At 43.4% G+C, this 27,527-nt stretch overlaps 1 protein-coding gene across 3 annotated transcripts in view; it reads left to right on the top strand.

Moving 5' to 3' along the window:
* Positions 1–27,527, top strand: part of MYH9 (myosin heavy chain 9) — a gene marked incomplete at its 3' end in the record, with an annotated part of 68,504 nt that overhangs the window by 672 nt on the left and 40,305 nt on the right. For all 3 annotated transcript variants that reach the window (XM_082763468.1, XM_082763469.1, XM_082763470.1), the window contains exons 2-3: positions 13,924–14,276; positions 19,518–19,674. In XM_082763468.1, the coding sequence (XP_082619594.1) occupies positions 13,944–14,276; positions 19,518–19,674 (490 nt within the window). In that variant the 5' untranslated portion in view covers positions 13,924–13,943. The remainder of the gene's footprint in view (positions 1–13,923; positions 14,277–19,517; positions 19,675–27,527) is intronic.

The following is a 27,527-nucleotide window of genomic DNA, read 5'->3' as shown; positions in this document are numbered from 1 at the left end:
TCCTTTTCCCCCTTACACCCCCTGTCCTCTCGGTTTTCCTTATAATCACTATTTCTACCCCTCAGTCTCGCTCTCCTGCACGTTTTCCTTCTGTATCCCTCTGCAGCAGCGCAAGCTTTTTATTTTATTTTATCTTTCTAAGCGAAAAGCTCTGCTCGAAAGCCAGTAATCTGCTAAGCAATACGTAGGAAACTTTGTGCTTCATCCTTGGAGAGAGATTGTAGCAGATGGACTTTGCTCCGCTCTGCTTTCCGTGCCCATGCCCTGCGCTATAAAGAAATATAAGGTAATTTGCATGGGGGGGGGGCCGTTCAGCCAGGGCTGGAAAGGTTAAACTGCAAGTGCTTAACTCTCGTATACATCTTCTGTCCGGAAGCCTCGATATGGTAAAGTTTTAACTCCAAAATAGCAGCGCCCTAATCAGTTACTGCTTGTGTAAAGATGCTTTTGAAATTAGTCACTAGGTAACAATGTGGCTAAGTTCACTTATCCGTGGCATTCCAGTAAAAATGGCAAACCCTGGTGCAGATATTTATTGACTCACAGATGCACTGTCTGCAACTGTAGCTCTCCTTCCTGAAGCTGGAATGAGATAAGCAAATATTTTTGTTAACTTGGAAGTTATAATGGGGAGGGGAGCGATTGATAAACGTTCCTGAAACTGCTTCGTAGCACAAAGGGGTTTTGAAGTCGTTGATCACAGCCACCAAAACGGTGTAAACGCATAAAGATTGAATTGCTCACCTGACCTTGTAAAAATAACAACGGGGTGAAATCACGCCGTGACGCCCCGTGTCAGGTGGGACTGTTTAAATTGACGTGCACCCCTTCCTTATGGCTTTATTGGTCGCGCTTATTGACAGCGTGTGCTATCTTGCTGGAGGTGGACAGGCAATGTCTGCAGTAGCTTTACCCTAGCTGCAAAACTGGTGGTGGTCTGATCTTGCTGTGTTTCCTGGCTTGGCACCTCGAAGTGAGTATGACCAGCACCGAGTTGGCGAAGTTTGTGGTGGTTCTCGTAATGCGGTGTCATCTCTTGGACGATTGATTTGTGTTGTTAGGATCTGATTTTGGAAGTGCTCTGGAGGCTCGAGACTTCGACCCCGAAGTTTGCTTAGCCAGGTAGCTCGTGGCTGTTTCTGGATAAACAGGATGACTGAATCGGTGTGTTATGGCAGTCCCAGAAGAACGGGTGTAGAAACTGAAGGCCTTTTATTGGACTTTGTTTGCAAAGGTTATTTAGGATATTTCTACCATGGTTCCGGGTTTTCTTTTTTTTCCCCAAGTTATTCCCACAAGAAAAAAAAAGCCAGGATGGTATCTTCATCCTAAAAGAAGATGAAAGAATAATATTTCTTTTTTTTCTCCTCCCTATTATTTTCTCTAGATGGTTATTGATACATTTTACAAAAATTTGGGGCCATTGAGAGAACTGTACCTGAATTTAAGTGAATCAGTAATAAATGAGTGATACGATAATGAATACAGTTACTTGTCTGGCAAAAACGTAGGGAAGAGAGTATGAGAATCTCTCACCTAGGAGGCTGAGATGATCTGTGTTGTCCATCACGGTATTTTGCTGAGTGTTATGCAGAATGTCAGAGGGTGAAGGTGCGTTCAGCTGCGTAGCAGGTGGTGACTCAAATACTGGCTCTGGAGCTGAAAACCATGGCTAGAGGAGTCAGATGCTACAGGTGCTTAGAATTTTTCGCAGCAGTGTTTGGCACTGCAAATATTTCTAGTACAAATGCTGAGACGTAACATTTAGTACTGCAACAAGCTGTCTGGAGAACCTGAACTGCTACTGCCTTGGCAGGTCTTAAAAAATACTGTACTAAATGTACGTTATAATGAATAATTCACGGGTTAGTCGCATGCGGGTACAAGGGTGAGTATCTTTATTGACATGGCTGCTACGAACTACATGAAAAAGCACTTGAGTTGCTGTGTGAGGTGGAAGTAGCCTGCCAATACCCCAAAGTTCAGGTTTTGTCCTGTTGCCCCCAGGGTGCTGAGAAGCTTTTAGAGGGCACTGTCAGAAAGGTTTTGATTTCCCAGCTGATGCTGGAGTTCTGCTTTTCCTTCGGGTGGAAGGAATTGCTTGGTACCTTAGGGTTTGGAAATGGGCTGAATCTTTGGCTTCCACCCCTAGGCCCGCTGTGTTGCCCAGATTTACATCGCTGACCTATTGGTGTGGCTGTGGTGGGGGGGGAGGTTGTAAGCGGACCCACTGGAGGCACAGGAACCCTTCTGGTTAACACAACGTTTACCAAAAGGGGAAATCGAAGCTGAGGTTGTGTTATCCCCCACCCCTGTGTTCTACATCTGCTTTCTTGCTTAGTAACCTCAGGTTATTGGGTAACACACTGATGACTAAAGTGTATTTTAGAGGCCTGGAGTCGGTTCACATCTACCAAAAGGTGTCCAGGACTTTCATCCCGAGTGGATGGTTTTGTTCGTTTGATTGAAAAATGCACCCAGTGCCCTCTAACATCCATTCTGATTTCATGTATAAATATCTTTTTCGTCTTTGTTTTCTTAGTAATTGAGGCACAGCTGTTTGCATGTTAAGTAGAGAAATTGTGTGCCTGACGTTAAGTCTTTTGTGGGTTGGAACAAAACTATAATAGCGTAGGATTGCCTACAGCAGCATTGTTTTTGCTGGCAATTGCTCTAGCTTTTAGTGGTGGCTTGGTGAACTTGTACCTTAAATTTCTTTTCAGTTAAAGCGCACCATGATTCTAATTGAGTTTTCTAGCGTAAAAAGATATGGAAATGAGCGACCTGATTTAAGTAGAGTATGATGAGACAAAAAAACAAATGCAACTCCTGCCCTGGAAGCTAATGCAAATGGGTGTTGTCCAACTAAATGAAATGCATTGGTTTACAAGTTCATCTTAATTTCATGCCGGTGTTTAATTATGGTTTATCCCCTTTACTTTTTTTTTTTTTTTTTTTTTTTAGCAGCTGCGAGAACTTGTTCCGAGTACTTGAAGTAATAATCTCAAAGCTGAGATTCATCTTGCTACTGTAGCACTCGAACATCTTCTTACTGGGCTCCAACCCAGTCTCATTCAATCTAATGCGTTTAGTCCCTGTGGTAATGGCCATTCAGGCTGCTGGTGTTTGGAACAGTCTAAAGAAAGCCTAAAGAAATGGTAGTGTCCACAGTTTTCCAGTAATGAAACTGAGATTGAATCCATTGTTTGATACACCGGGAACGAGCTCTGCGAAGTCGTGTCCTTTTTAAACATGGCAAAGAGGAAACTGTAAAATTGATCTAGCATACTTGTCTACTGCAAGTGATTTCTTTTACAAGCACTACAAATGTATTGCTGTTGGATGCAGAGAGTAATAATGAAATATAACTCTCCGTACTGTGGTTTGCCTCTGTGACCTCTTTATGAAACTTATACCTCTGGAGTTTTGTACAAAGCGTTTGGATTCTTCTTGTCTTCATGGCTACAAGTTTAAATTTCTCTTAATGCGTGTGTACGAACCCTACTGAGGGTAGTAAATAAAACCACATGGATGAGTGATTTCAGCAAACTCAAGCTAATAATCAATATATGTGGAGGGAAGCTGAACTTGGAAATGTGTATCATAAAGTCTCTGTAGCTGATGAATACTTCTATTCATCAAGAGCTACCATTTTAATGAGTCTCGGCAGGAAATCCATTGTGATATATGCCTCAACGCTGAACTAGGGTTCTGATTTGAAGGAAAGCAAAGTAGATGTTCAAACTTGTTTTCTTTTTTTCTTTTTTTTAAAGAGGTTTAGAGAAATTTTACAGCTTGACTTTGATAGTCCTGTGCAGTTAGATCTTTTTTTTTTTTTTTTTCTGTTGGGCAGCTTCCTGTTTAAAATGTAAGATTTAAAGCATGCTCTTGTAATAGTTTACTTCCCGTTTTATTGTTTGTAGTGATCAGAGGACATTTGTCTCTGTTTTTCTTTTAAGGTCAAGACTTCGCCAGTTTACTTGAATTTAGGCTCCCCAATCAACATTGGAGGCATAGAAAATTTGCTTTAACCAAAGTCAAATGTGTCCAACACTCGACAAGGCTAATCTTACTGGCATATGTAGACTTGATCTAAATATCCAAGAAAAAAAAAAAAATGGAAACACCAAATTGAACCTACAGCAAAACTTCAACCAAAAACTTAATTTCAATGGTTTCAATCTTTTTCTCCAAATGTGACTTAAAGCAACCTGCTTGTTAATTTGTAGGTAACTCTTTAGTCAGTAAGCTCTTTTTGGCAGGGACTGTTACATTCTAGGTCTACCTGCTATTTAATGCAAGAGATTTCAGGCTTGCTGTGCTCAGAATCAATACAATTGATTATTGTAAGAAAAGCATGAGTACAAACATTTTTCATATTATTTTAATTGATAGTCTGTATTAGGTCTATATATTAGCATAAGTGAAGTGTATTTGTTGAAGTATATGATGCTTAAGTTTGGGAACTTGACAAGAAGTACTGAATGTAAATCTGAAGTCGTACGAAAGAACTGGATACAGAAGTTGTTAGCTAAGCATTTGATGAGGTAGATTGACTTTTAACAGTTTTATTCTGTGGATGAAGAAAAATGCTCTGGCTAAGATGTTTGTAGTTTAAAATGTAGTACATTTTTCTTTTTTTGCGTGTTGGTGATGTGTTTTACTGTTCAATGAGTGAAAGAAATCGGAGGGCATGCGTTTTAGTAGATCCAAAATGTTGATGGTGAAGATATCCAGAAGCAGGTAATATAATTCCTAAATCACTGATTGCGGGTATCTGTCTAGAAAACAATTTTAGTTACATTTACAAGCAAAAAACAACTGAAGTAGCCCAAGACAAACAATTGTTGGTGTAAGTGGGATGTGATACATTTGCAAAATACCACTTAATATCTTACTCTTTGTAGATGTTCAGATGCCTTTGTTTCTGCTGCTGTCTGACATCAAGTAAAATGTATTCAGGCTTTACAGAATTGATTAAATACATGGATTTGTGTCTGTGGATCCAGGTATATGGTGGAATATTTACAATAATAAGTACATAGATAACTGACACTGTCACGTTTCCTGTAGGCATGTCTGACAAAGAGAATATTCGTAGTGAGGAGCATAAATAAAAAATAAAGTAGAATTAGGCTGAACTCAAAGGCACAAAAACTGTTTAAACTGTGACTTAGGGTTTGTGACAAACCAGCTCATGTGGCTTTCATCCTCTGGGTCAATCTGCAGTGTGAATGTTAATAGCAGATACTGAAGTCTTTGACCTTTTGTTTCACAGTAAAAATATTCTGAGTTATTTCAGTGGCCCTTCCCCAGCCTGAGTTTTGCTTCGATGAACTCGAGCTTGCAGTTGACTGCAGTGTGTGATGGGAAATGTAAAACGAGAACACACAAACATGCAGAGGAAGATGCATTAGTAGTTTTCCTTTAAGAGTGGGATTGCCAGTTTGTTAGACAAAGTGGTGTGTAACTTCTAAGAATTAGGAGCGTGCATTGTCCCTATAACGCTGGCTGTGCATGTGCATAATCAGTTTATCTTCATCCGCGCAGTGGGAGCTGGTCTTTTTTATGTGGTAAGCACTCAGCTTTTTCTTAATGGGAAGAACTGTTTATAGAGCTCAGTCCTTTAGGTTTGGGTTCTGTAATCTGAGTTTTTGGAACTTGATGTAGATCTAACCCATGAATGTTACCCTGTGGTGTGATACCAGTTATTTTTGGGGGGGGAAGTGCAACTGCAGTAATGGCTCAGCTCCTGCTTGTGTAGATAAGGGGATGGAGTGCATGGACCTGAGCTGCTGCAGCACTGGATGGAGTGGGTTGGCCGTGGACAATGTTGCTACTGATGGTGGAAGTGCATGAAACAGTTCTGATACTCTGTGGTTGGTGTTTCCTCATCTTGTTTTTTATCCTGTTACAACAGAAAGCAGAACTGTGGTGGAAGCCTCTAAACCCTACGTGCCTCCTCGTACTGGGAATGTCAATGAATGTCAGCCTCTAGTGAGAATGAGATAATTTTTTTCCCTGTAAAAACTATTTTCCCGTAATGCCAGAAGGGAGAAAACTTTGTTCCTTATAGCCATAATTGTAACAGTTCAGATGAGGTTCCTGCTTCCACTGCCCTTGCTTTCACTTCGTGTAGAAAGATGAAAGTCCTTTCTTGCCCTTCAATACAAAGATCAGTGCTTCAGAAGATCCAAGGAGGAGAGCACAGTCGGGTGAATTCTAAAATAAGAGGCACTTAGCACTGGTCCTTTTTAAAGATTGATGCATTTGACGCTTAGGGAAGAAAGCACAGGTCAGGGACAGAGCAAGTGAACCAGAAAATGAGCAGGAGGCGGAGGCATTCAGGGCTCCTTGGGCACTGCGCTGCCTCAGGGCTCTCTCCAGGACACTGGTTATGATGGAAAGCTGAGGAGGGAGCCACGAAGCTCTGCAAGACCTTGGCTGTAGCAGGGAAATGGTGCATTTGCAGCGTTTCAAAGCTTTCCATCCACTTGATAGTTAAGGTCAGCGAGGCGGTTCTCAGCCGTGTCCAGAAAGAGTCACTGTGTTCCTGCTCCCACCTCCAAGATCACCTTCGTACACAGAAGTGGGTCCAGTTAATGACTCCCTGCCAGCGACAAGAGCTGAACGTCAAACTTTGACCCTGCAGAGGTGGAAGGCTTACCTGTGGCAGGGTTTCTCCTCCCACCTCCATAGCTGCTGTTACTGCTGGAGCAGACTTTGAAACGAGGAAGTAGGAGATGCAGCCTTCTGCTCTACACAGGCGTGGTTTTGCACAGTAAGTTGGGCTGTTAGTGTGTGGAGAAGGTTGGTTCTCCAGAAAGAAACCCTTTTTGAAACAGTTTTCATGCGTATTTGAAGTATTTCCTGCTTCTTTCTGATATGAGCTGGAAGAAAATTCCTATTGGTGATGCTGAGACCAAAGCAAGTTCTTAGTTCAAAGAAGCAAGAATACCGAGGATAACTTGATAGGATAACTGGATCTTATTAGCCATACACATGCTAGATATTTGTCTCTACAAGACTGGACCCAAACTGTATTTTTCTTCCCTGTCTTTTAACTAGATGTAATTATTTTATTCCTTGTTCCCTCTTGTGCTGAAAGCTGGAGTTGACAGAGATGGTAGGGGTCTGATATCAGACCCTCTATTGGCGGATCTGCCTTGTGCCCCTGAGAGCTCCTGGCAGATATCTTTCCAGCCTTAAACCAGAGTATCAGAGAAGGGATGAAAAGTGACCTGGAGATAACAAGGACGGGCTGAAGCTTTCCAGGTTCTCCCCCCTCTCTCCTGCAGGGTCCCTGGGGAATTCTCCATGCCTGCTCAGAACTTTTTGCAGTCCATCCTGCCTCCCGAAAACAGGTCTGCCAGCAAAACAGCCCGAACAGCAGGGATGGGCTGCAGTCTCCCCAGCTACAGCTGTCTCCTTAAGTGGGATTACTTTGCTGAGTGGTCACGAAGAATGTGTTCTCCCCCTGGAATGTTTTCCTTGTGGGCACGCTGTCTCTGGAAGAGGAATTCTCTCCTCTGCTGAGAAGGCATTTACTGTACACACGCTAATGAGAAACAACAGTTGCAGAAAGTGTATTATGCAGGATTGTAAACTCCGAATATTTATTCAAAGTGAAATGGGGTTGGGTGGCAGCCAGCCTAGCTTTGTCATGCTAAAGACTGGACTTGAATTTAACAGAAGGCTGCCCTCCCCCTCCCTAAACCCGCGTTTGGGGTGTTCAAACAACTAAAACCGATTAACTCTCTTGGTGCCACGTACCTTGTAGTGTGGCTGTGCCTCGCTGAAGGTGCCATTAAAATACGGGGTAGCATTAACTTAGTTAGGGAGCTCTGCTTGGCCATATCTGCCCATAACCTGCAGTGATTAAGCTTCTTTAGAGTATGCAGCGCAGTTACCCAAGACCTTTTCTGTGTTTATATAGTCCATGGTGAAAGCTTTGCTGTCCCATTTCCAGGGTTTGGTCCCCAAGCCCAGCCTTTTCAGATTAGCATTGATTTGTGTTACATCTCCCTGCACTTCACCGGTAGCTCCCGTTTGCAATGTGGATCTAATCTCGCTCTCTCCACTTGAACGGTGGAGAGAAAAGGCAACGACTGAGCTGGCTCGTAAAGACCGGGTCTTCCTTCTGTGTGGCTTTGTGGTGGCTGCAATTTGCCGTGAAAAGTCCCGGCTTCGCAGAGCAAAACCTCCTGTGTCAGCTGTTCCGGCAGAATGTGCAAATGCTGCCTCATACATACCAGAGAGGGGTGCTTGACAGCTGATGGAAAGAACTGGATGTGCAGAAATTGAGAAATGTTTATTCTGGGCTCCATGTTCTGATACCTGCCAGGCACCTCCAGGCCGCCTGGAAGAAAGAAACGCCTTCAATTCCCTCCTGTCTTATGTGCAGCCTGGTCAGTAGGTCACTCCTGCGTAACGCGGGTAGCACTTCTGCTTCAGAGGCTTGGATTCCTCCTTTCTGCATTCTTGGAGCCCTGCGCTCGGAGAGAAAGCGCTTGGGTGCTCTGCCTTGTGTGCAGCTTACAGGAATAAACAGGGGAGCTGGCAAGTCCGGGCAGCGCTACGGTCCGACCGAATGTGCAACTGTAATTGCCAGCAATCTGCATCGCCGTTGTGAAATTTGTCTTTCAACAAGGTATTCTGTGCGTCAGAATGTGACTCGGGAGGAAAGCAGCGAGCTACGGTGAGCCTAATAGCACCCATTATGAATCCCAACCGCGGCTGAGCTAGGAGCAGTGAGTCAGCGCGGTGCAAAAAGGGTGAGCGCAGCCGAGTGCCTCTGAGCTCGGGGGGCTATCCCAGGGAGTGCTAACTGTGCCTTCGTGACCTTGCCTGATGTATTCTCCAGTGGGTTAGCTGAAATTTGTGGTCCCTGAGGAGTTTTGCAGAGGCATCGGGTCCCGGTGTGTCACAGTGTGACTGGAAAACAAGCAGGTACAGCCTCAGTGCCCCCTTCCCTTCCTCTCCTCCCCGCCGAGATTCGTTTCTCACCCGCAGTGATTCAGACTCAGGTTTTTGTCTAGGTGTTACCTACCAAGCCGAGTGGTTGGTGCTAGCAAACTTCACAGTTTTCTTTCCCTCCAACGTCTTGGCAAGAGGAGCTGTGAAGCGTCTGTCTCCTGTGTCCTAAGCAGGCGAGAACTGAGCAGTTTCCTAGCGAATCCAGGGGAACGAGTCGGGGTGGGATTTGTTTTTTTTCATTGCTGTTGGTTTGGGCTCCCAGTTGTCAGCCTGGCCCACGAAAGTCTACTCTCTGCACTTTCTAGTTGCATTTAATGCAACTGTTCCTGTGTTCAGCTGACTGGGGAAAGTGAAATAGTCGAGTTCGCAAAACTACCGCGAGTATTAGCTGTTCGCATTGCACATTAACAGGGATTCCTGGCGGATGAGTGTTCCTGACCAAACTTCGTTTGAATCACCAGCCTCTTCTCAAAGTCGGGTTATTTTAAAACGCTGTGTGCTAACAAAGAATCGAACTTCTTCAACCCAGCAAAGTTTAGTTGTACCTGAAGTGGAAGTGACCGGTCAGGCAGCGTGGAGAAGAACGTGGGGACTTTGTTCTTGAAATGCTTCAGAACGGGAGCTGTGCAAACAAAGGGAGTTGACTTGGATTAGTCCGAATGTGTTTGCCTTGCTATTTAGTGCTCGTTCTTTTCATCACCCTCACCTGAAGAAAAGTCTGAAGCCTACAGAGAACAGCACAGCTATCTCAGCTTCCCCAGCAGTTTGGGGAACTTCAAGTCCTTTGCCTAGTGCCCTGATGCTGCTAGTAAATGTGATGCTGTAATTATTGCCATGAAAGCTCTTCTTACCAGGAATTCTGCATCCACTTCAGCCCCTACCTCGCTAGTTTGGCCTCGCACGAGCTCATCCTATTGAGCAGTGGCTCAGTCCCAGAAACAACAATTCTGTGGCTGCTGACAGAGTAAACAAGGAGGGGGGGGGGATAATACAAATAGTTCTGGAAAATTAAATTGCAAACAGATAACGTTCGGTGCTTTTAGCAGTTGCAAAACACTCACTCAAAGGAAGGGACCTCTAACAGAGGCAGCTTTTAGGGCTTTCCAAGCTGGACAAGGTGTGCCTCTAGGTTTTTGGGGAGCAGTTGATGCGTTAAGTAGGGAGAGGAGCGTGTGAAGTGTCTCGTAATTCGAGCCTTAAAGGTATGAAATTGTGGGGAAGTCTAAAGCAAACTTCTATCCGTCTGATGAATTCAAATGAGGGTTTGGGGTAATTCTGCCTAGTTCAAAGGGAATGCGTCGCATCTCAACATAAAGCCACCACTTAGTTTATTCATCTCAAAAGAATCTGCAGGGAAGTGCGTGTGCAGAGGTTTCTCACAGTTTTTTAGAGGTTGGACTAGAAAATAATGCCTTGCCCCCTCTTACTCATGACTGTATGGATCACTTCTCCTCCATCTAGCTGTATGGCTTTTTGGGGGCAACTCTGTAGCTAGATAAATGCCTCTTTGGGTGCCTGAAATGGGGAAAAGCAGCACTGTTTGGCCACCTCGTTCTTCAGACTGCTAGGGAGCACACTGGGTTAACAGGGAAGTGACTCTAGTACTTCATTTTTGGAAACAATACTAGGAAGGAGGCATTTGAACTCAAAACAAGGGGAGCCTGTCTTCCTTCTGTGTTCTTTATCTGCTACCTGTAGACTGGTATTGCATTAAAAATGATAGTGCTACTCTCACCTGACGGTTGCACAATAGCCATGTAAAGATAAATGTCCTTGCCCCACACAATTATTTACACCCAAAATGCAACCTCTAGGCAAACAAATTGCTTCCTAATTTGTTCCTGAAATGGGAACAACTTGCATTCAGAAGAGGGTTGTTGTCAGCTGCAGGTGGTTATCGGGCCGACTGTCGCTTACGGAGTCCTCAGAAGAGCCGGGTGACACGTGGCCCAAGCTGGGAGGAGAAGTTTTGGAGCCCACGAGACAGAACTTGCTGAATCTGATCCCTCCGTTGGTGCTGATCTTGTGGACGAGGCAAATGAATGGTTGGTTTGTGGGATTGCTAGTTTAGAGGCCCCGTGGGGTAGAAGTCAGCCTTGAGGCCAGCTCTAATAGCAGGTTATCTCAGCCTGATCCTCCGGCTTCTTACATCTGCTACCTGAGGATTCTTCCGTCCTGGAGCACAGAAAACCAAGCTGAGGTGGTGAGAATAAAATTTGGGTTCTGCTGCCGTGCCATAAGGTAATTCTCAAGTCTGTTTAAGGTTGGAGGCGCACACTGCCTTCTTTTAATCTCCTCGCTGTTTAGTAGCGCTGACACTAAAAGAAACTCAGTGTTTGGGGAGATTTTTGAACAGCTCTGTTAGGGCGTTTGTCTTCTTGCTTGGATAGCTGTTGTGTTTACTCCTGGGAAGAAGAAAGGGGTAGATGCTACAGACTGATCCCTTAGGGGCTGAGGAATGCTCTCTTGCTGGTTTTGAGATAATTCAGGGGTTCTCCTGTAAGGGATTGGACTGATCCCTGTAGCTACCAGCATTCATTTCTTGTCTTAGGCTCTAGAACTGGCTGGGGATACCCCTTGAAAGATTTCTTGTGGTCTTAATTTATTTCACATCCATAAAGAGCTTGATCCCAGAACAAACCTCCAACGTCTGTTGGCTGCATGGACTCGTAGCAGCCAGGGGGTGAGGGCTGCGTTTGAGTGTAACGCAGGACACTTCAGATGGCTGGTTACTTAGGATTCCTCAGGAAATGATGAAACTGAATTGAGCTGAAGCATGCTGCCTCTGTGTCCTGCCTGATTATAGCCAAAAAAGGCAACTGGTTAGATTCTTGGGAGTTGCATAGGCAGGAAACTGTGTAATGGAGGGTAGAGCACAGCTGCTGCCTTGCCAAACCTGATACAACTCTGAACACAATTGAATTCTTATTTCTTTTTTTTCCTCCTCCTCTTTTTTTTTTTTTTTTTTTTTTTCCCTCTTTTAACCCTTTGGCCACAACCTGCAGAAGATGCTCTGCATTCTCGGGGACCCTTGACATCTCTCGTTGAATTTTTACCCTTCTCTCTTTCCTACTGGCTTTGTCAGGCTAGCTCTTGTAGTCTGGTCTTGGGGTTCTCTTGGCAAATCAGATTTTTCATTTCAATCGGCTCTTGATTGCCTCATCTTCTGCCTGCAGCAAGTCTTTTCATTGTGTACCAGTCCAAATCTGGATTTTTTTCAATAAAAACATGGAAGGGCAGGGAGGCGGGGTGGCTCTGGGAATCGCCACAGTGGTGATGGAGCTGGAAGTGTCAGTGACCCTCTGGGGAAAGAAGGATGAGGTAAAGTGTGGGATAGATGTGATAGCTGTTTGGCATTTCCTGTAAGGCTTAAGACAAAGATTTTAAACTCAAGTTAAAGGAAGTAATTACTTATAGAGTGATTTTTTTTTTCTTTGTTTGCTGAAGAGCTTTTGACTGTAAATATACAGCTGTCCATGGCATCTGGCACGAAGTCGCATACCACCTACCGCGATATGTTTGCTAAAATGAATTTCCCTGCGTGCTTACAAACGACTGGTGTGGGCATTTTGTGCCCGTCTTTTTTTTACAACTGATGTTTTTCTGGCTTTGTTGCTTGTGAATGCTGAGACGCAACATCGCTTGTTGCTCTCACGCGTGTTTCAGGAGTTGACCCATTTCTGTTCGCCCTCGATATCTTTTTGCTGGAGTTATCTATGGACAGGCTTCACCTGTTTGATTTGTAGGCTGGTGTGTAAATACGGGTATGTTCTGCAGAAAAGCTATCCCAGTAGCTCCAGACAGCCCTCTATGACACAAATCTATTTTAATTTCCTGTTCTTTCTTTGCTTAAGAACTCCAGCTTCTCCCCACGTTATGAAAAACATATTAAGGATGATGGTACATTTCTGAGGAAGGATCCAAGAAGTAATGTTTGTGGGACCTTGTAAAGAGGCTGTTGTTACATGGTTAATGAGCCTTGACGCAACGCAGTTCTGTCTCTTGATTGAAAGGGTTCCTGAATGGCACCAATAAAGCTGTTGTCTTATTAACTGGAAAATCCCTGGCAGTTTTGCTCTGGTTTTGATGAGGCAATAAACCTGTGGTGCCATTTTCTGAGTATGCTGCTTAAATATTCTTCACGTGGTGATGATGCTCTCTCTCCTACCCAGCCACAGCTTTGTAACTACTAAATGGAAGGATCTTCGTGGAGGATTTTTGGCTGTAAAGTTTCCTGGCCACAGTTCTGTTGTTTTGTTGTTTTTGTTTTGTTACTGACTTGGAGCTATCTTGCTACTGAACGTTGACCAGGAAAGAGATACCAGCTGGTGGGCTGGGTGTTGCTACTAAGCTGGTGGTGAAAAGGATTACTGATGGTGTCTTTCAAGAGGAACGTGTGTTGAATGTGTGTCTCTTGCATTGTGTAGCCTGGAATATGGCCCTTCTAAGAAGCTGTGATTTTTGACTCACCAGCTTATCAGAAGTTTAATCATCGTTTTCACTTGCTATGGTGACTTTTCTGCTCCGCCAAGTAGAGAACAGTGAGGGGCTAATCTTACCTGAACATTACTGGCATAGTATCTGGTGCTTGGCACATGTCATGAGTTGTTTGTTGCTCGCCATTTAACGTGCTTGCTTTCTTCTGCCAAATAACAGCTTCCAAATGCTTAACGGTCAGTGTTTTGTTGTTTTGTTTTTTGTTTTTTTTTCTTTAACTGCTTGCTAGTTTGTTTTTTTTTCACATCCTCTTGGCAGGCAAAACCTTGACCTTATTGGAAGTTTGACAACTCACCAGCGCGCTTACTAACGTGAAACTCAAGGAGTGGGAGGCATGCTCTGACAGCCAGGGTCTCCGAGTACTTGGCATGTGCCTGTCTGCAAGGAATTTGCAAGGCAACTTGAAGCTTTAAAAACATTTTTCTTTTTTTTTTTCTTCTCCTGTTGCAGGTCCCCGATTCTAAAACACAATGGCGCAAAGAGATGCAGATAAGTACCTTTATGTGGACAAAAACATCATTAACAACCCCCTGACTCAGGCTGACTGGGCAGCTAAGAAGCTGGTATGGGTTCCTTCCGAGAAAAATGGCTTTGAGGCAGCTAGCCTGAAGGAAGAAGTAGGAGATGAGGCCATCGTGGAGTTGGCAGAGAATGGGAAGAAAGTGAAGGTGAACAAGGATGACATCCAGAAGATGAACCCTCCCAAATTCTCCAAAGTGGAAGATATGGCAGAGCTGACCTGCCTGAACGAGGCTTCTGTGCTCCACAACTTGAAGGAGAGATACTACTCTGGGCTGATCTATGTAAGTAATCTTCTCTATGGGGGGTAAGAGTTCTTGATTACATAGGATGAGAACTTACTGTAATCAATTTGCTTTTAAAGTATGTGTGTGTTAACCTTTCATTTTCCCTCTACGCAATCCTCATGTGACTTAGCTTCTTCCCTCTACTTAAATTTTTTTCACTAAACTATGCCAATCCCTCTCTAGTTAATGTTGGAGCTTTCAAGGAATGCTGTGGTAAATCTGTCTTTAACATTTTAACGTCTTCATTTGCAGAATGTTTTGAATGCCATCTAACTTTCTTTTACCAAGAAGTGAGAGCAGTTGGAAAGTGGTAAACAGGAAGTCTGAACCGAATCAAATAATAAAAACATGGCCCTAATATACCTAACATCTGAGTTGCTTTTTCCCACGTCTGGAGCTTCAGTGGGAAAGAATGCTAATGCCAAGCTGTTTTTTTACAAAAATTCTGGATCTCAGAGTGTGCTACTAGAGAAGGGACATATGTGCCTATGTGAGCTTACAGATGGGAAATTCTTCCTTTAGTTTTTTTCCACCCAAAATGGAGAAGAGCAGAGATTTTTTTTTTCTTACTGCCATGGAAATGACAAAGATACCATGCGTGGGCCCAAAGGCCATAACCTCTAAAGCATGCAAGAACTGCTTCGCTGCATACCACAAGCAATAAATAGGGAGATCTGGGGAAGAAGAACTTGGAACCTTGACTGGTTCTACAGTTCCCTTCTGATTTTCCTCTTTGTGTGGCTTCAGACATCTGTCCTGGTAACCTCTGCTTTATTAATACTCTGCAGGCATAGAATGAGTAATAAACTGGATGGTAATGCAAAGTCTGGATGCAGTGGCTATTTAAAAGAGGAACCAGCGTTTCTTGGTTTGTTTTTGAACTACCCACTGCTTAAAACAGATCTGTCTGAAGTAAAATCCAGAAGGATGTAGAAATGCTGGATATTCAATATTTTAAGGCATTATGAAATGTTTTTCACAGTAGATTAGAAAATCTACTAAAATAAGATGTATCAAATAAAAGATTTCGATATGTAAATATGTATATTAATTAGGTCCTAGATGAAAGGACGTCTAGGTGTTTTTGCCCCTCATTTTGTTATTCCGAAGCCCAAAGGCTGCCTCTTTCTCCATATGGAAAAGGCACCATAAATAAAAATTCTCTGCTCTCTTTCTGTATGTTTGGGTGTTTTTTTGAATGCCTACTTCTTCATCTTGATATCTGTGACACCACATAGCAAGAATTCACCCTCAGGTAGAAACCTCTGAACTGCTGCCTTCCAAGTTAAGGAACACAGACACAAACTAGAAGAAATTCTGTCTAGTGCTGTGAGCACTGCTCTTCTAGAGTGCATGAGGACGTATAGACAACTGCTGCATAAATCATCAGAGAACATCTGAAAGGTGTAAAGCTGACACAAATTTAGTTAGGGTCTGATCTCAACATTTTGAGACTTAACATGCAGTTAGTTATTGTGTGTAGCTGAATAACTCTTGACTATTGGTCAAAACCTGTTGTCAGAGGGAAGAATCTTGGTCTTGTGTTGAAATAGGATGTGCAAGATTATATGTGTAACATTTTTAGAACAGGAAACATCGCTAGGTTATGTAAGAAGTTGAAAATAAGTCAACAGCATCTTGAAGTTTATTGCACACTATGCAATAGACTTTCGTATGTCTTGCAAGATATCCTCTAAAACTTCAGAAATGGTCTGTGACTCCATTAAAGTGAGTTCTTCTCGTTAGATTTTACGAAGTATTAAAAAATAACAAAACCAAACCTACACCCTCCACTCATGTAAAGTTATAATAGTAACGCTGTATTACAGAGTCTTAGACTTGCCAAAACAGTGTTTCTGTGCACTTGTGAAATGGACTGATCTTACCTGTCAGCAGTTCTCAGCAAGTCGGGGGATTAACGTGGAGGCTTAAAATACTTTCATTGGAGTGGCTGTTGGTGGATCGTTAATCCTCTTGAAAATAGTACATGCAACGTATCTCTAGCATAAAGGCCTAGGGAAAGATCATAAGCATAATTTTGTTCTGTTCTTGGCCTTTCTGCTTTCCTTGCCAGCAGGCTTGTGTGCTTTTTTTCCTCAAATTTAATTTTTCCATCTACCCATCCTACCAAAGGAAGGGGGAAATCTTGGGGCTGGTGCAGAGAAATTTTGCGCAGGGAGTGTCAAGCATTTCAAGAGCTACGAACTTGACTTAGTGACACCAAATTGCAACTTCCCTGTGCTCATTGGTTCCGTGCTGAGATGACTTGCTGATAGGCTGACTTTCATATTAACCTTTTGCGTTCCAGGTGCTTTTATCAGATAATTTTCAACTTCTGTGTTAACTACCACCCCTGCCTTATTGGTATTCAGTGTGAAACTCAACCTCAAGTCTTTCACTTATGTCACTGAAGTTAACAGATGCTAGAAGACCTCCTTTCTCATGCTGTCAGCTTTGTTCCATGCTGAAGTAGGTCCTCTCAGCTCTTCAGAGCTACTTTAGCTGTTAAAATAAAAGTAGTTCCCGCTTGGCCTTGCAGTGTGTCATTTGAAATAGTAGTTTTAAGTTAATGCCAGAGTTCTATTTTGAGCCAGTAATGTCTGAAACAAATACACATCTCCAAGCCAGCTGCGCTTATAATAGATTAGCCTTTCAACTGGAGTGTTGGGTTCAATTCAGGAATTTAGGCACAAAAGCCGTTACTTGTGCTTTAATAAGATGAAGATGATTCTTGTCTTCTCCGTGGTAGGACCGACAGCTTCTGCTCAACGTAATTCATTTGCTTCCTATACATTGGTGTGCTTGACCAGCAGTCTTGACACAGGACACGGTGGCCTCACTCGTTTGCCTATCCCTGCACTCATTAGTTGCCTCCCTTTATTGGACAAAAATATCCTCCTGCATCTGTCTGGATGTGATCATTGCACTGCAAGGAAACTTCCCTCAGGTGTTTCTCCTGGCAAGTGGAAGCTGGCAGGAGGTGATGGAGTTTTCCTCCAAACCTGCTTCATCAGTCTGACAAAATTAATGCCTTCCTTTTTCTAAACTGTTGCTTTATTCCAGCAGACTGCTTCAGTCCAGCTTCCAGACCCTTACACCATTTGTATTTGAAAAGTGACAATTCTCCTTTGTCAGCAAGCGTTGCCAAAAAAAATCGTACAAATACAGATGAGAAGGCTTTAACTTCCATGTGGGATATTACCGCAGCGCTTGCTACTGCTTTTCTTCTGCTTTCACATCTGGTCTCCCGTGGAGTCAAATGAAGTGTTAGAAGAGAACCTGTAGGTTTATCAGTGTCAGCTAGTCCCATCCTAAAATAAGGAAAAGGTATATTGTATGAACTGTGAATGTGGCACTCCAGAGTAGGCTGCTTTCTACCTCTTGTTCTTCATGCCCTGTCTCCCAGTAGTGTAGTCAAAGACCAGGAAAGAAAGACCCAGACTTTCAGCTGCTATTTTGTACTATGCAAGTGCTGTCTATGATGAAGAACTGAGGCTGAGGTTAAAGGAACTAGTGTTGCCAAGGTTGTTTCTGCAAACTTCTTAAGCAGTTCCTTCCCAGCGCTATCTCAAACCTAACCCGACTAGAATGGAACTGAAGTTTAGCTTCCTGGAATTGTAGTCCTATGTGAAAGGGTTTCATCCAGCTTTAATAGCTTCCCGTTTTAGAAAGAAATGCTTTTCTCTAAGTTGTTTAAACATTCCTTAATTCTTTTTTAAAAAAAAAAAAGTAAATTTATAAATTAAAAAAAAAAGACAGCCCCTTAAGTAGGATGAAAGTTGTATCCGATTTTTTTTTTTGTGAATCATTTTTTCATTCTGAATCAGCTGTGTGAGAAGAGTGGGCTAATTACCTGAGGTTAAACCAGCACCTAGAAATTTCAGATAAGAGACTGTGTAGTAGATGCTATTTTCACCCTTCTCATCACAATTGTCTGGTCCTTACCTTTATCTAGCTAAAGAGGCTAAATCTGATTAAGTGCTTTCTGTGCTCGTTGTGGAGAACTCTTTACCCACATCGGAGCACTCTTCATTGAGCAAACAACAGAAGAGATGGTAGCAACAGAAAGTGCCAAATGTACTCTTCTGGTAGCATTGCAAGTTGCTGTAGAAAGCTTCTTATATCCAGATGTTTCAAACAGCTGCCTCTAAAATTATCAGGGAGCTCTAAACCCCAAGAGCAAGGCTTGGAATGCTATTCTTAGAACTTCTAGGAATCTAGGAAATATTCCTACTCACAGCAGAGTCAACACTGAATTTAGCCTAGCCCAGTGATCTTGAACAGCTCCAAGGAATACACTGGTCTTCTTTTTCTCTAGAAATTATTTTGGCTTGATTCTTTACATTGGAATGGTGCTTTTATTAAGAGGGTAGGAGGGAGGAACAACTTCTCTTCAAATAAACCTATGTAAAACTCTGCCCTCTAGAAAGGAGACCCTCTTTCCCAGCTAGAGCAGTGACTGCCTACTTACTGAGTGTAAGTGAGCAGGGAGATAAATGAAAATAAGCAAGCCGTACACCTGTTCAAGGAATACCTTAAGACATCACAAAGTAGTTTGATGCCACCAGTAACATTCATCCATCGGGAAGTGTTTGGGGTTGTGTTGTCTGTTCTTTCCCCTGTTTAGTAGCTATGAAATAACATGAAAACTGTTGAGCATGGGCAAGGAGATCTTGTACATCCTGCTAACGAGTGCCATATGTGAAAGGGAATACGCGTCTCTGCATTGTGTTTATTGTAATATCTTGCTGTGTCTCTGCATCATCTGTAGCATTTCTGGACGTAAGAAAACTGATTTGTTGTCATGTGAAGTTTTATTGCATTGTAACTGATCAATTACTGGATGTATTTATTCAGCAGAAGGACAAACATTAGGCAAGACATAATAAAATGCATGTTTCTAGGAGCTGAGCACCTATCATGTATAATGAAATAGACACTTAAATAACAAAATGTTGAGACGAAGAAAAGCCACTCCTAGTGTACTGTTAATTAGCTAGGGAGTTGGCTAGTTTGATTATCAGTGTGACTAATGTGTCAGTCGATGCTTTTTTTGCATACTGGGGAAAGGTTGAGTCCCATCCAAGTCGATACAACTTCAGGTGTTGCTGAGATTCTAACATTGCTTAGAAGCACGGAAAAAAATGACCTCTTTTTTTGGAAGTAATGCACTGTTAAAAGGCATGAGCGTACACGATTTTAACTCCTGTTTTTATTTTTGGGGCATTTTCTTCCCAGACCTACTCAGGCCTGTTCTGCGTGGTAATCAATCCTTACAAGAACCTGCCCATATACTCCGAAGAAATAGTGGAGATGTACAAAGGCAAAAAGAGACATGAGATGCCCCCTCATATCTATGCCATCACAGACACAGCCTACAGGAGTATGATGCAAGGTGAGTGCTGACTGAGGTAATGGCTTTTTTTGTTGAAATAACAAATCAAGGTTGCAGTCAAAACACTGTAGGAGAACAACAGATCACTGCTGTCAAAAGGCATTGCTACTTCCTTGTTCACAGGCGCCCGACACCTACTTGGTTCTGGCTCTTATGCTCAGGTGATTAGCTTTCTCTTGTTCCAGTGGATTGAAGAACCTTGCTTCAGAACATCAGAAGGGTCTGATACTCTTTAGCAAGAGCTAAACTGGAGATCAAGGACAATGGTGTGAATGTTTGTGGTTCAGAGAAGTAGGCAAGGAGAAGTAAAGTAGTAAATTTTCCCTCTGTTAGTGATGATCTCACAGAATCATAACTGTAGATGGGCGAGTATGTATATTGGTTGATGGAGTTGTTTAATAAAATTATTAAAACCCAGTCATACAGCTTGGTTGGAAGAAACAAGCTTAGTATGCCCTGCATTTTGAAATGTGACAAGCTTTTGAAAGCTTGTCACAAGCTTTTACCGACAATGCCTTGTTTGGTTACTTTCTTGTTCTGTTAAAAGTAAAACTTTCTATCAGGCAAAATTAAATACATCCATTGTTGTCTCATAGAATAAAAGTAAGCAGATTGACCTGTCTCCCCACCACCCCGCTGTGTATACCACAGGGGAGTAAAGAGTCATATATATCCGCTTCTCATTTGTCATTTGAGAACTTAAAAATGGAGTTCTGAAGGTCCTGTGCATATCCCTCCTTCTGTGAGGTCTTTCACAGAGAAGGTGCTCGTGTTTGGGTTGCTTGGAAAGCGTTCAGATGTGGAGGTATTCTGTGCTTTTCTTCCTGTCCTTAGCTAGGTTATATGCAGAGGCGTGCTTTGTACCGTTTAAAGGACAGTTTGATTTGGCATGGTTTGTATAAATTAGGTGCTCCTTTATTTTCTGATAGATAGCAATGATGATTAAGGTGTGTGTCTCTAGGTCTTGTCCTTAGTCTCAGGTGCTGAACAAAGGCCGGATACAATAAACATAATTTAACAATTCTAATTAGTCTCAGTTCTAAAGGGTTCTGCGTTTTCCCTGCCCTCACTACCACTTGCACTTCCAAGCATAGGAAAATTATAACAACGTGATTGCCCAGAGTGGAAAGGGAGCGAGAAAAACTTCTTCCACTTGCCTGAGTTGTGGCTTTAAACAAATTTACCATGTGAGCAATGCTGAAGAAGGCTGCTGAGGTGCGGTGCCACGTGGATCAGAGCACACAGGAGAGCTAACGTGATGGATAAGTCAAGCTGTGTTGGTAAAAGCCTTGGGTGTGGAGGGGAGAACCATACTGAGACGCTGCAATTGGACTGGTGGCAGGGTACCGATGGCAATTTGTGGAAGATATGACAGCTTTTGAGAAAATACTCCTATACTCCTATACTACTTAAGTGTTTCTCCGAAAGGAATGCTCTATCCAGAGTGTGTGTGGGGATCCTTGAACCTGGATCTATGTATGCCCTCACTTCCTTCAAAGACTGAGCAGCACGATTGTCCATGAACCCCTTATCAGTGTTTTACTTCCTTTATTACTTCCTTCTCTCTTGCCTGCTCCTTGTCAGCTGAAGTACCAACATATATTTTCCTTAAACGAGGTATTGACTAAACCCTACCAAATTTATCGTTCCCTAAAAAGATCTTTTCTACATAGCATAAGAAATGAGCTCTGTGGCATTGTTGTAAGAGACCAGAGAAGTCTTTCTCCTTCCACGGTCAACTGCTGAACCATTTGGTTATGCATCTTGTCCTTTATCCCTACCAGATGTCATCAGGATGTGGCAATGGATATCTGGACAGCCACAATTCTGCAAGAAGGGACAGATGACATTTACTTATCTGATAATGGTTCAGAGCTAGTGGTTGGTCTACATGGATAATTCCTTTCCTTTTCAAAAGAGGTTTCTCCATCAGACCACCCCTTGAGCGCTGTCTAAAGCTCAGAAATCCCAGTCTCAAATTTTTTGTTGTACAATGTTGAAGACCGGCAGCCCTGCCACTGTTTTCCTAGCACTGGAAAGTTGCTATGAGCTCTTCTGGAGTGTTCACCTTTTCCAGAACAGTTCTAGGTACACGATATTCTCAACAGTCCTGACAATCTAGAGGTTTGTCTCAGCTCTTCTCTGCCTGGCTTGAGATACCTTGTTGCTGTCTAGTTGGAATGCTTGTTGGACATGAAAATCATTCCCACTTTGACCAATTAGTAAAGTTTGGTAGAATTTTGTGTGTGTGTTGGTTCATATGTACGTGTTTGATAGCAAAAATGCCTAGAGATCACTGTAGGGTTATTTGCTGCCTTATTTCAAAGGAAAACAGCAGCATTCTGGTGTATGCTACTGCAAGCAAAGGTGAGTAGGTTGTTGCAATGTCTCCGGCCCTGGCTAGCCTCTAGGGCAATGGAAAGCAACATTCCTATTCCACTTTCTCAGTTCTGCTTAGCAGTGGGGGAGGCTCGATGCAGCAGCCAGTGGTATGGCAGGAATCTGTACAGAGAATAGAAGATGAAAGGGTCCAGTGCTCCACACGAGCCGGAGGCATTTAGGATTAGGATGCCTTCCCTAGGATACTTTCAGAGCCCCAAAGACAAGGAGTCCTTCATGGTCTGAAGGAGGATAGCAAGCTAGAGACTGTCATCTTCCAGCATGGGGTACAGTTATGTCTTAAGCTGACAGACTGGAAAAGCTTTTCACGTTAATTGATATGGACTGTTTTACATTTTTTTTTACATTTTTTCCCCCAGTCAATTTATGGTATTCTAATAAGCAGGCTGTTCAAAGGGAGGTCCTTCAGGAAAGGAATTGGGAAGGGAGAGGAAGATGAGCATTTTATTCCAAATTCTGCTAATCCAGAAACTATTTAACCCTTTTCAGGCATCTCTGCTGATGCACAAAGTTTGGTCCTCTTTCTGTGTTTACCACAGTTACTCCACTTGCAAAAGTGTCATGTGGCATCCATAAATCCCAAGAGGGTTAGATTGTTTTTGTTAAACTTCACCAGAAGCATTTTCTTGAAGCAATAAGATAATGGAGAATATGTTAAAAGTAATTTTTTTGATTCTTTTTTCCTTCTTTCTCCAACCAAAGACATTAAGATTCAGAAATGAGGTAAAAACATTATTTTGCTGAATGGTACTTGGAGATGCTTCTTGTGTTTCAAGAGCAGAATTCTGAAGAAAATAAAAACATTTTTGTTTTCAGAGAAAAAAATAATTGTCTTAATGTTTTTGTTCCCTGGGTAACTTGGATGCCAGAAGCCTCAGGTCTGACTGCTTTCAGAAGAATTACTTTTCTGGCACTGATGACTGAAGAAGCATAGTGCCTGTAAGTGGAGTGGTGTCTTGAGCAGACAAATCATTAATCTAAAGCAGCAGATGTACATTGAAGGGGTAAATTCTTTACCTCAATTTGCGTTCTCCAGAGGATCTATTAAGAAAAACATTTTAAAGCTATCAAATAGCACCTGTTTGTCTGTTCAGAGCACGCATAAGGAATTTTTAATGTCAAATACCGAGGCTAGAAATAAGCTAGAAGTTTCATTGGTTTCTGGAGCATGATGGCCATTTTGCTGTCAGTGCCTGAAACTTCTTTGTAATAGCTTGGATTAGTATGGTTGTTCCTGGAATGCTTTCTTCAGAGCTCTTCCCTTGTATGTGCACTCTGCCCGTTTTTTAAGCTTCTATTCAACTTGCTCAACTAACAGGTAGGAGAGAAAACAGACTGCACATTGGTAGCAAATTCACTCTATCTTACTTCTCATCCAGTTTTTCCACGTCAGTATAGAGCTCCTAATGGTTCACTGAATAAAACTCTTAAAATCATTGTGCAGTGATTAAATCCTCCTCAACTGTGATGGATTAGTCTGCAAAGGATCCTATGTGGCCAGCAACTTGCTGGTATTCACTTGGAATTTAAGCAGTCTATGGGTTTGGTGTTTAAAAGTAAAAAAACCTGAAGTATAGCACCTTCATGATCTTCACTGGCCTTGTTATATTCAGGGAGGAAACAGTGCTAGCTATTTTAAGACCAACTGCTTGCTTTTGTAGGTCTTCAGATGCACCTCAGACCCAGTTGTCACTTTCACAAGAAACCATCCTTTAGATCTGCTCCTGTAGAACATGACCTTCAAGTATTTGTAATTCTCAGCCATTTACACGTTTCTTAAGTTTCCAAGCTAGTAGAACACTTCTGTTCTAACTTCTGGGTCTCAGTTCTGCTTTCTCAGGTTGCTTCTTAGCACTTGTCTGCTCTACTGCACTGTGTTTTATGCTGTCCCCAAATGTGTCTTTATTTTCTGTACAATATTCTGTGCATGCTCACCAATTGAGGGATATCTGATTGACAGAGCTGTTCAGATTAGGTAGGGGCATGGATGTGTCTCTTTCAAGTTGCACATAAAGGTCAAATTCTGTTTCCACTAAAACATAAGGAAAATAGCATGTGGTTTCACTAGGTTGTTTTTTTACCAAGATTTGTCCAAATTTCTGATGCAAAGGGCAGCGTTAAATTTGGATACTAATTATGGAGGATGTTCATCTGGTGGTGTTTGTGTGCAAATTGCAAGAAAAGGCGTGTAGTTTCTGATTTTCTTGAGATGTTTTACATGCTTTGAATCATTTGAGATTTCTAAATGCAACTCCAGAAAAAATCTGTCTTGAAATGTGGTTTTCAATAGAACAAGGAGCTAAAAGAGTCCATTGCCCGCTTGTTTTTTAGTAGTTACCACACCCTTTTTGCTTCATTCCTGTAAACCAGAGCAGGAGCCTTCTGGCAGTCACTTATGTAATAGTTCAGCCCTTTCTGTCGGTTTCCCTGCCGTACGCTGTTTCAGTATCACGAGCAGCCTGAGCTTTTGCAGGCCGTATACCAGTTTTTCTTTCCTGTCAGAACTTCATAAACATTTGTGTAACCGAAAATTACAGCCTAACTTGTTTTCCTGTTTTCCTATCTCCAGATTCAGTTGTGGAATGCTACAGAAAGGGGTATGGGCTTTAGTCCAGAAATGGCTTGGGGAAATAAATATTTGCATTTGACCCAGTAGGATGTGTTTCATTTTTGGAAATGAAACTTTTTTTTTTTCCCTCGTGCTTGTCCTCAAAATTCACATACGGCAAAGCTGAATTTTGGCACCGCAGTGGTCCTGCCAAACCAAGTGACTTTTTAATATCTAGAAGTTCTTCTGCTCTGTGAGAGCTGTCTTGCACACGCTATGCTTATCCTTCATTTGATTTTTTTTCCCCTTGTACCTAATGACAGGTTATTAGCATTTTGAAACTCTTCTCTGATGCATTCCTTAAACGACAGCACACAAACAAGCTCTCGGGCTCTGTCCTGGTGTTTCCCAGGAGCGTTTTTGACACTCAGAGCAGCGTCAGGAGCTCAGCCCGGCATGTAGGTTAAGGCACCGCTGTCAATCTACTTGATTTTACGCCAGCGGGCTTGGTCCGGGTGGCGCAGCGCTGTCAGGTGCCTGGGGCTGCTCGCGCCTCAGAGCCCTGAGGGAAGGCCGCCGGCTGTTAGACAACACCGAGGGCAGAAGAGCAGCTTGAGGAGGGCGAGAAGCGAAAGAACCGAAGCTACAGCACGGCTGGAGCACACATTTCGACTCCTCCTCGCTTCAGGTCAGCTCGGAGGCGGGCAGCAGGCGGCCCTGAGGCGGCCCTGAGGCGGCCGTGAGGGGCGCGCTGCCCTAACGGAAAGCCAGAGGGCCCGGCCGCTGCGGCGGTTAGGCGGTGGGTGGGTGGTGCCGCCCTGCCCTGCCATGGCTAAGCTCGCAGCCCTCATGAGTCAGCTCTAGGCAGGGGAGCGCAAGCCAAGCCTTTGCCTTTCAGCTAGGCTTCCTCTTCGCCGGGGAGGTGATGTCAGCGCAGCGTGCGCGCTGTATTACTTCTCCTTTTATGGCCATCAGCAGCCCTGCAACCAGGCGCTCCGGCGGAGGAAGTGGCTGATAAAGGGCCTCCTCGGCTGCACAGGGCAGTTACAGAACATCCCACGGCGCGCAGGTCTAGCCTGGCAACCTTTGCCTTCTCCCGGCCCAAGACACCCAAAAACAAAATTCAGGAGTCCAGGGCTCTGTTCATGTATCACCTATGCCAATATATTCCACCGCGGCAGTTCAGGATTCCCTCCGGTCCATTAGTTTGCACGAGTGTTTTTGGCTGAGGACTCCCAGTGTATGAAATATCTGTCCTGTCAAAACGAATTTGGGCTTTTAATTCATTTAAATTTCAGTTTTTAATTTGAATGTGTGCCAAGGGGTCCTGGAAGCAGTCTGAAATGAGGTCTTCTATTTCTGTGCTGCAGGAAGTCGAGAATAACTTAGATATCATATTTTTAAAAATACAGTAAAACCAACCTAGTGATCTTCTTGTGCCATACTGCTGTATAGCTTTAAATTTGAAGGATGTCAGACTTCCTGAGCTTTTGGGTGCTTGAGGCTGCTGCTTCTTCTGATCACTTGAATACTGTGGTGATGGGGAGCTAAAGAGGAGCCCTAGATAAAAAGCTTTCCTTGCCAGCTGGTCTGAAATACAGAGCTGTTGCTATAATTAACTAATGAGTTGTTATTCTGGATTGTTCTTAATAAGTGACTCTGTTTAGGATGGAAAAGCAGATGCAGATTTCTTTTAATCAGGCGTTCCTTGATTGTGTTCTTGCAAGCAGCTGAGTTTATGGTGCCCAGCGCAGTCTCTTCTGCTGAGTAGGTTGCTTGCACAACCAACAATGGAGTAAAGGCAAGTGCTGACTGAAGCTGTGCAGTACGCCCATGTTGAATGATCCCCTAGGAAAAAAAGAAAAAAAAAAAGGTGTGGGGGGGAGTTGGAGGTGGCCTCTTGTCTGGGCAATAGCGTTCTGATTCATGACGGCACAAGTCGGTATTGTATGGAGAATAAATATTGGCATTTACGGCGGGCCTTAATTGGAAGCGTGTCTAAAAGTTATGCTTTTGTGTTTGCTAGCTCTTTGGCCCTTTGGTAGGCTCCAATTTCCTGTTGCTCAACACATTATTCAGTTGTCTGTCTGTACACAATTAGAAGAATTCCAGCTATCCCAATGACTGCTGCTTTGCCGTCCTGGGAAAGAATTTCCCCCGGATTGCAAACAGGAATGTTGCCTTTTATGGCAGCGTCTGCGCGCTGCCGGTGGCTTGCCTGCACTCGCAGGTACCTTCTGGCTGCCCTGCAGCGGAGGTGACTAACGCAGCTGCAGCGGGCCACCGGGCGAGTGCTCTGGGGGAGGAAAGCCCAGTGCGAGAGGGAGGGCTTTTGAACGCCGTCTGTGGCTCTTCCTGCCTTGCAACACCTCGCTCTGTGTCGGGGTGTGGAAAGATCCTGTGCTCAGCCCTTTGTGACTTCCTTGGGTAGCTCCAGAGAGCTGGTGCCTCTTAACCCCATTGCAGGGAGGCTCTGCAAGAGCTGCTCAGCTAACCACGGCAGATCCAGAGTGCTCAGTGCCAAAGAGCTTCTGAGGGTTATCTAATGCTGGTCATCTCTCTTTCTGTTCAGCACTTGGTTTGCCTGTCTGCTTAGCAATGTATTTTGCTGGATTGAGGATCCTATCTTGGAGGAGAGGGAAGGGGCAGGCATGTGGTATGTAAGTACTTAGAGCTCCACTGCCTGCACGAGGAGCTCCAGTTCATCATTCCACCACCAAAGCTGGCTACCAGGAGTGAGGAGTGCCATCCTTAGACATCTTTTTCTTTTCTTTTTTTCTTTTCTTTTTTTCTTTTTCTCTAATAGGTTTCTTAGAAGAGCCTCTGTAGTACCTGACTGCAAAGACAAGCTTTCCTAGGACAAATGGACTGCTTGTTTACAGTCAGGCTTTTGAAAGTCAAATGT

This window comes from Aythya marila (genome assembly GCF_965140915.1).
Source record: "Aythya marila genome assembly, chromosome: 1".
In the NCBI taxonomy this organism is placed as follows: domain Eukaryota; kingdom Metazoa; phylum Chordata; class Aves; order Anseriformes; family Anatidae; genus Aythya; species Aythya marila.
This window is presented reverse-complemented; position numbering and strand designations above follow the sequence as displayed.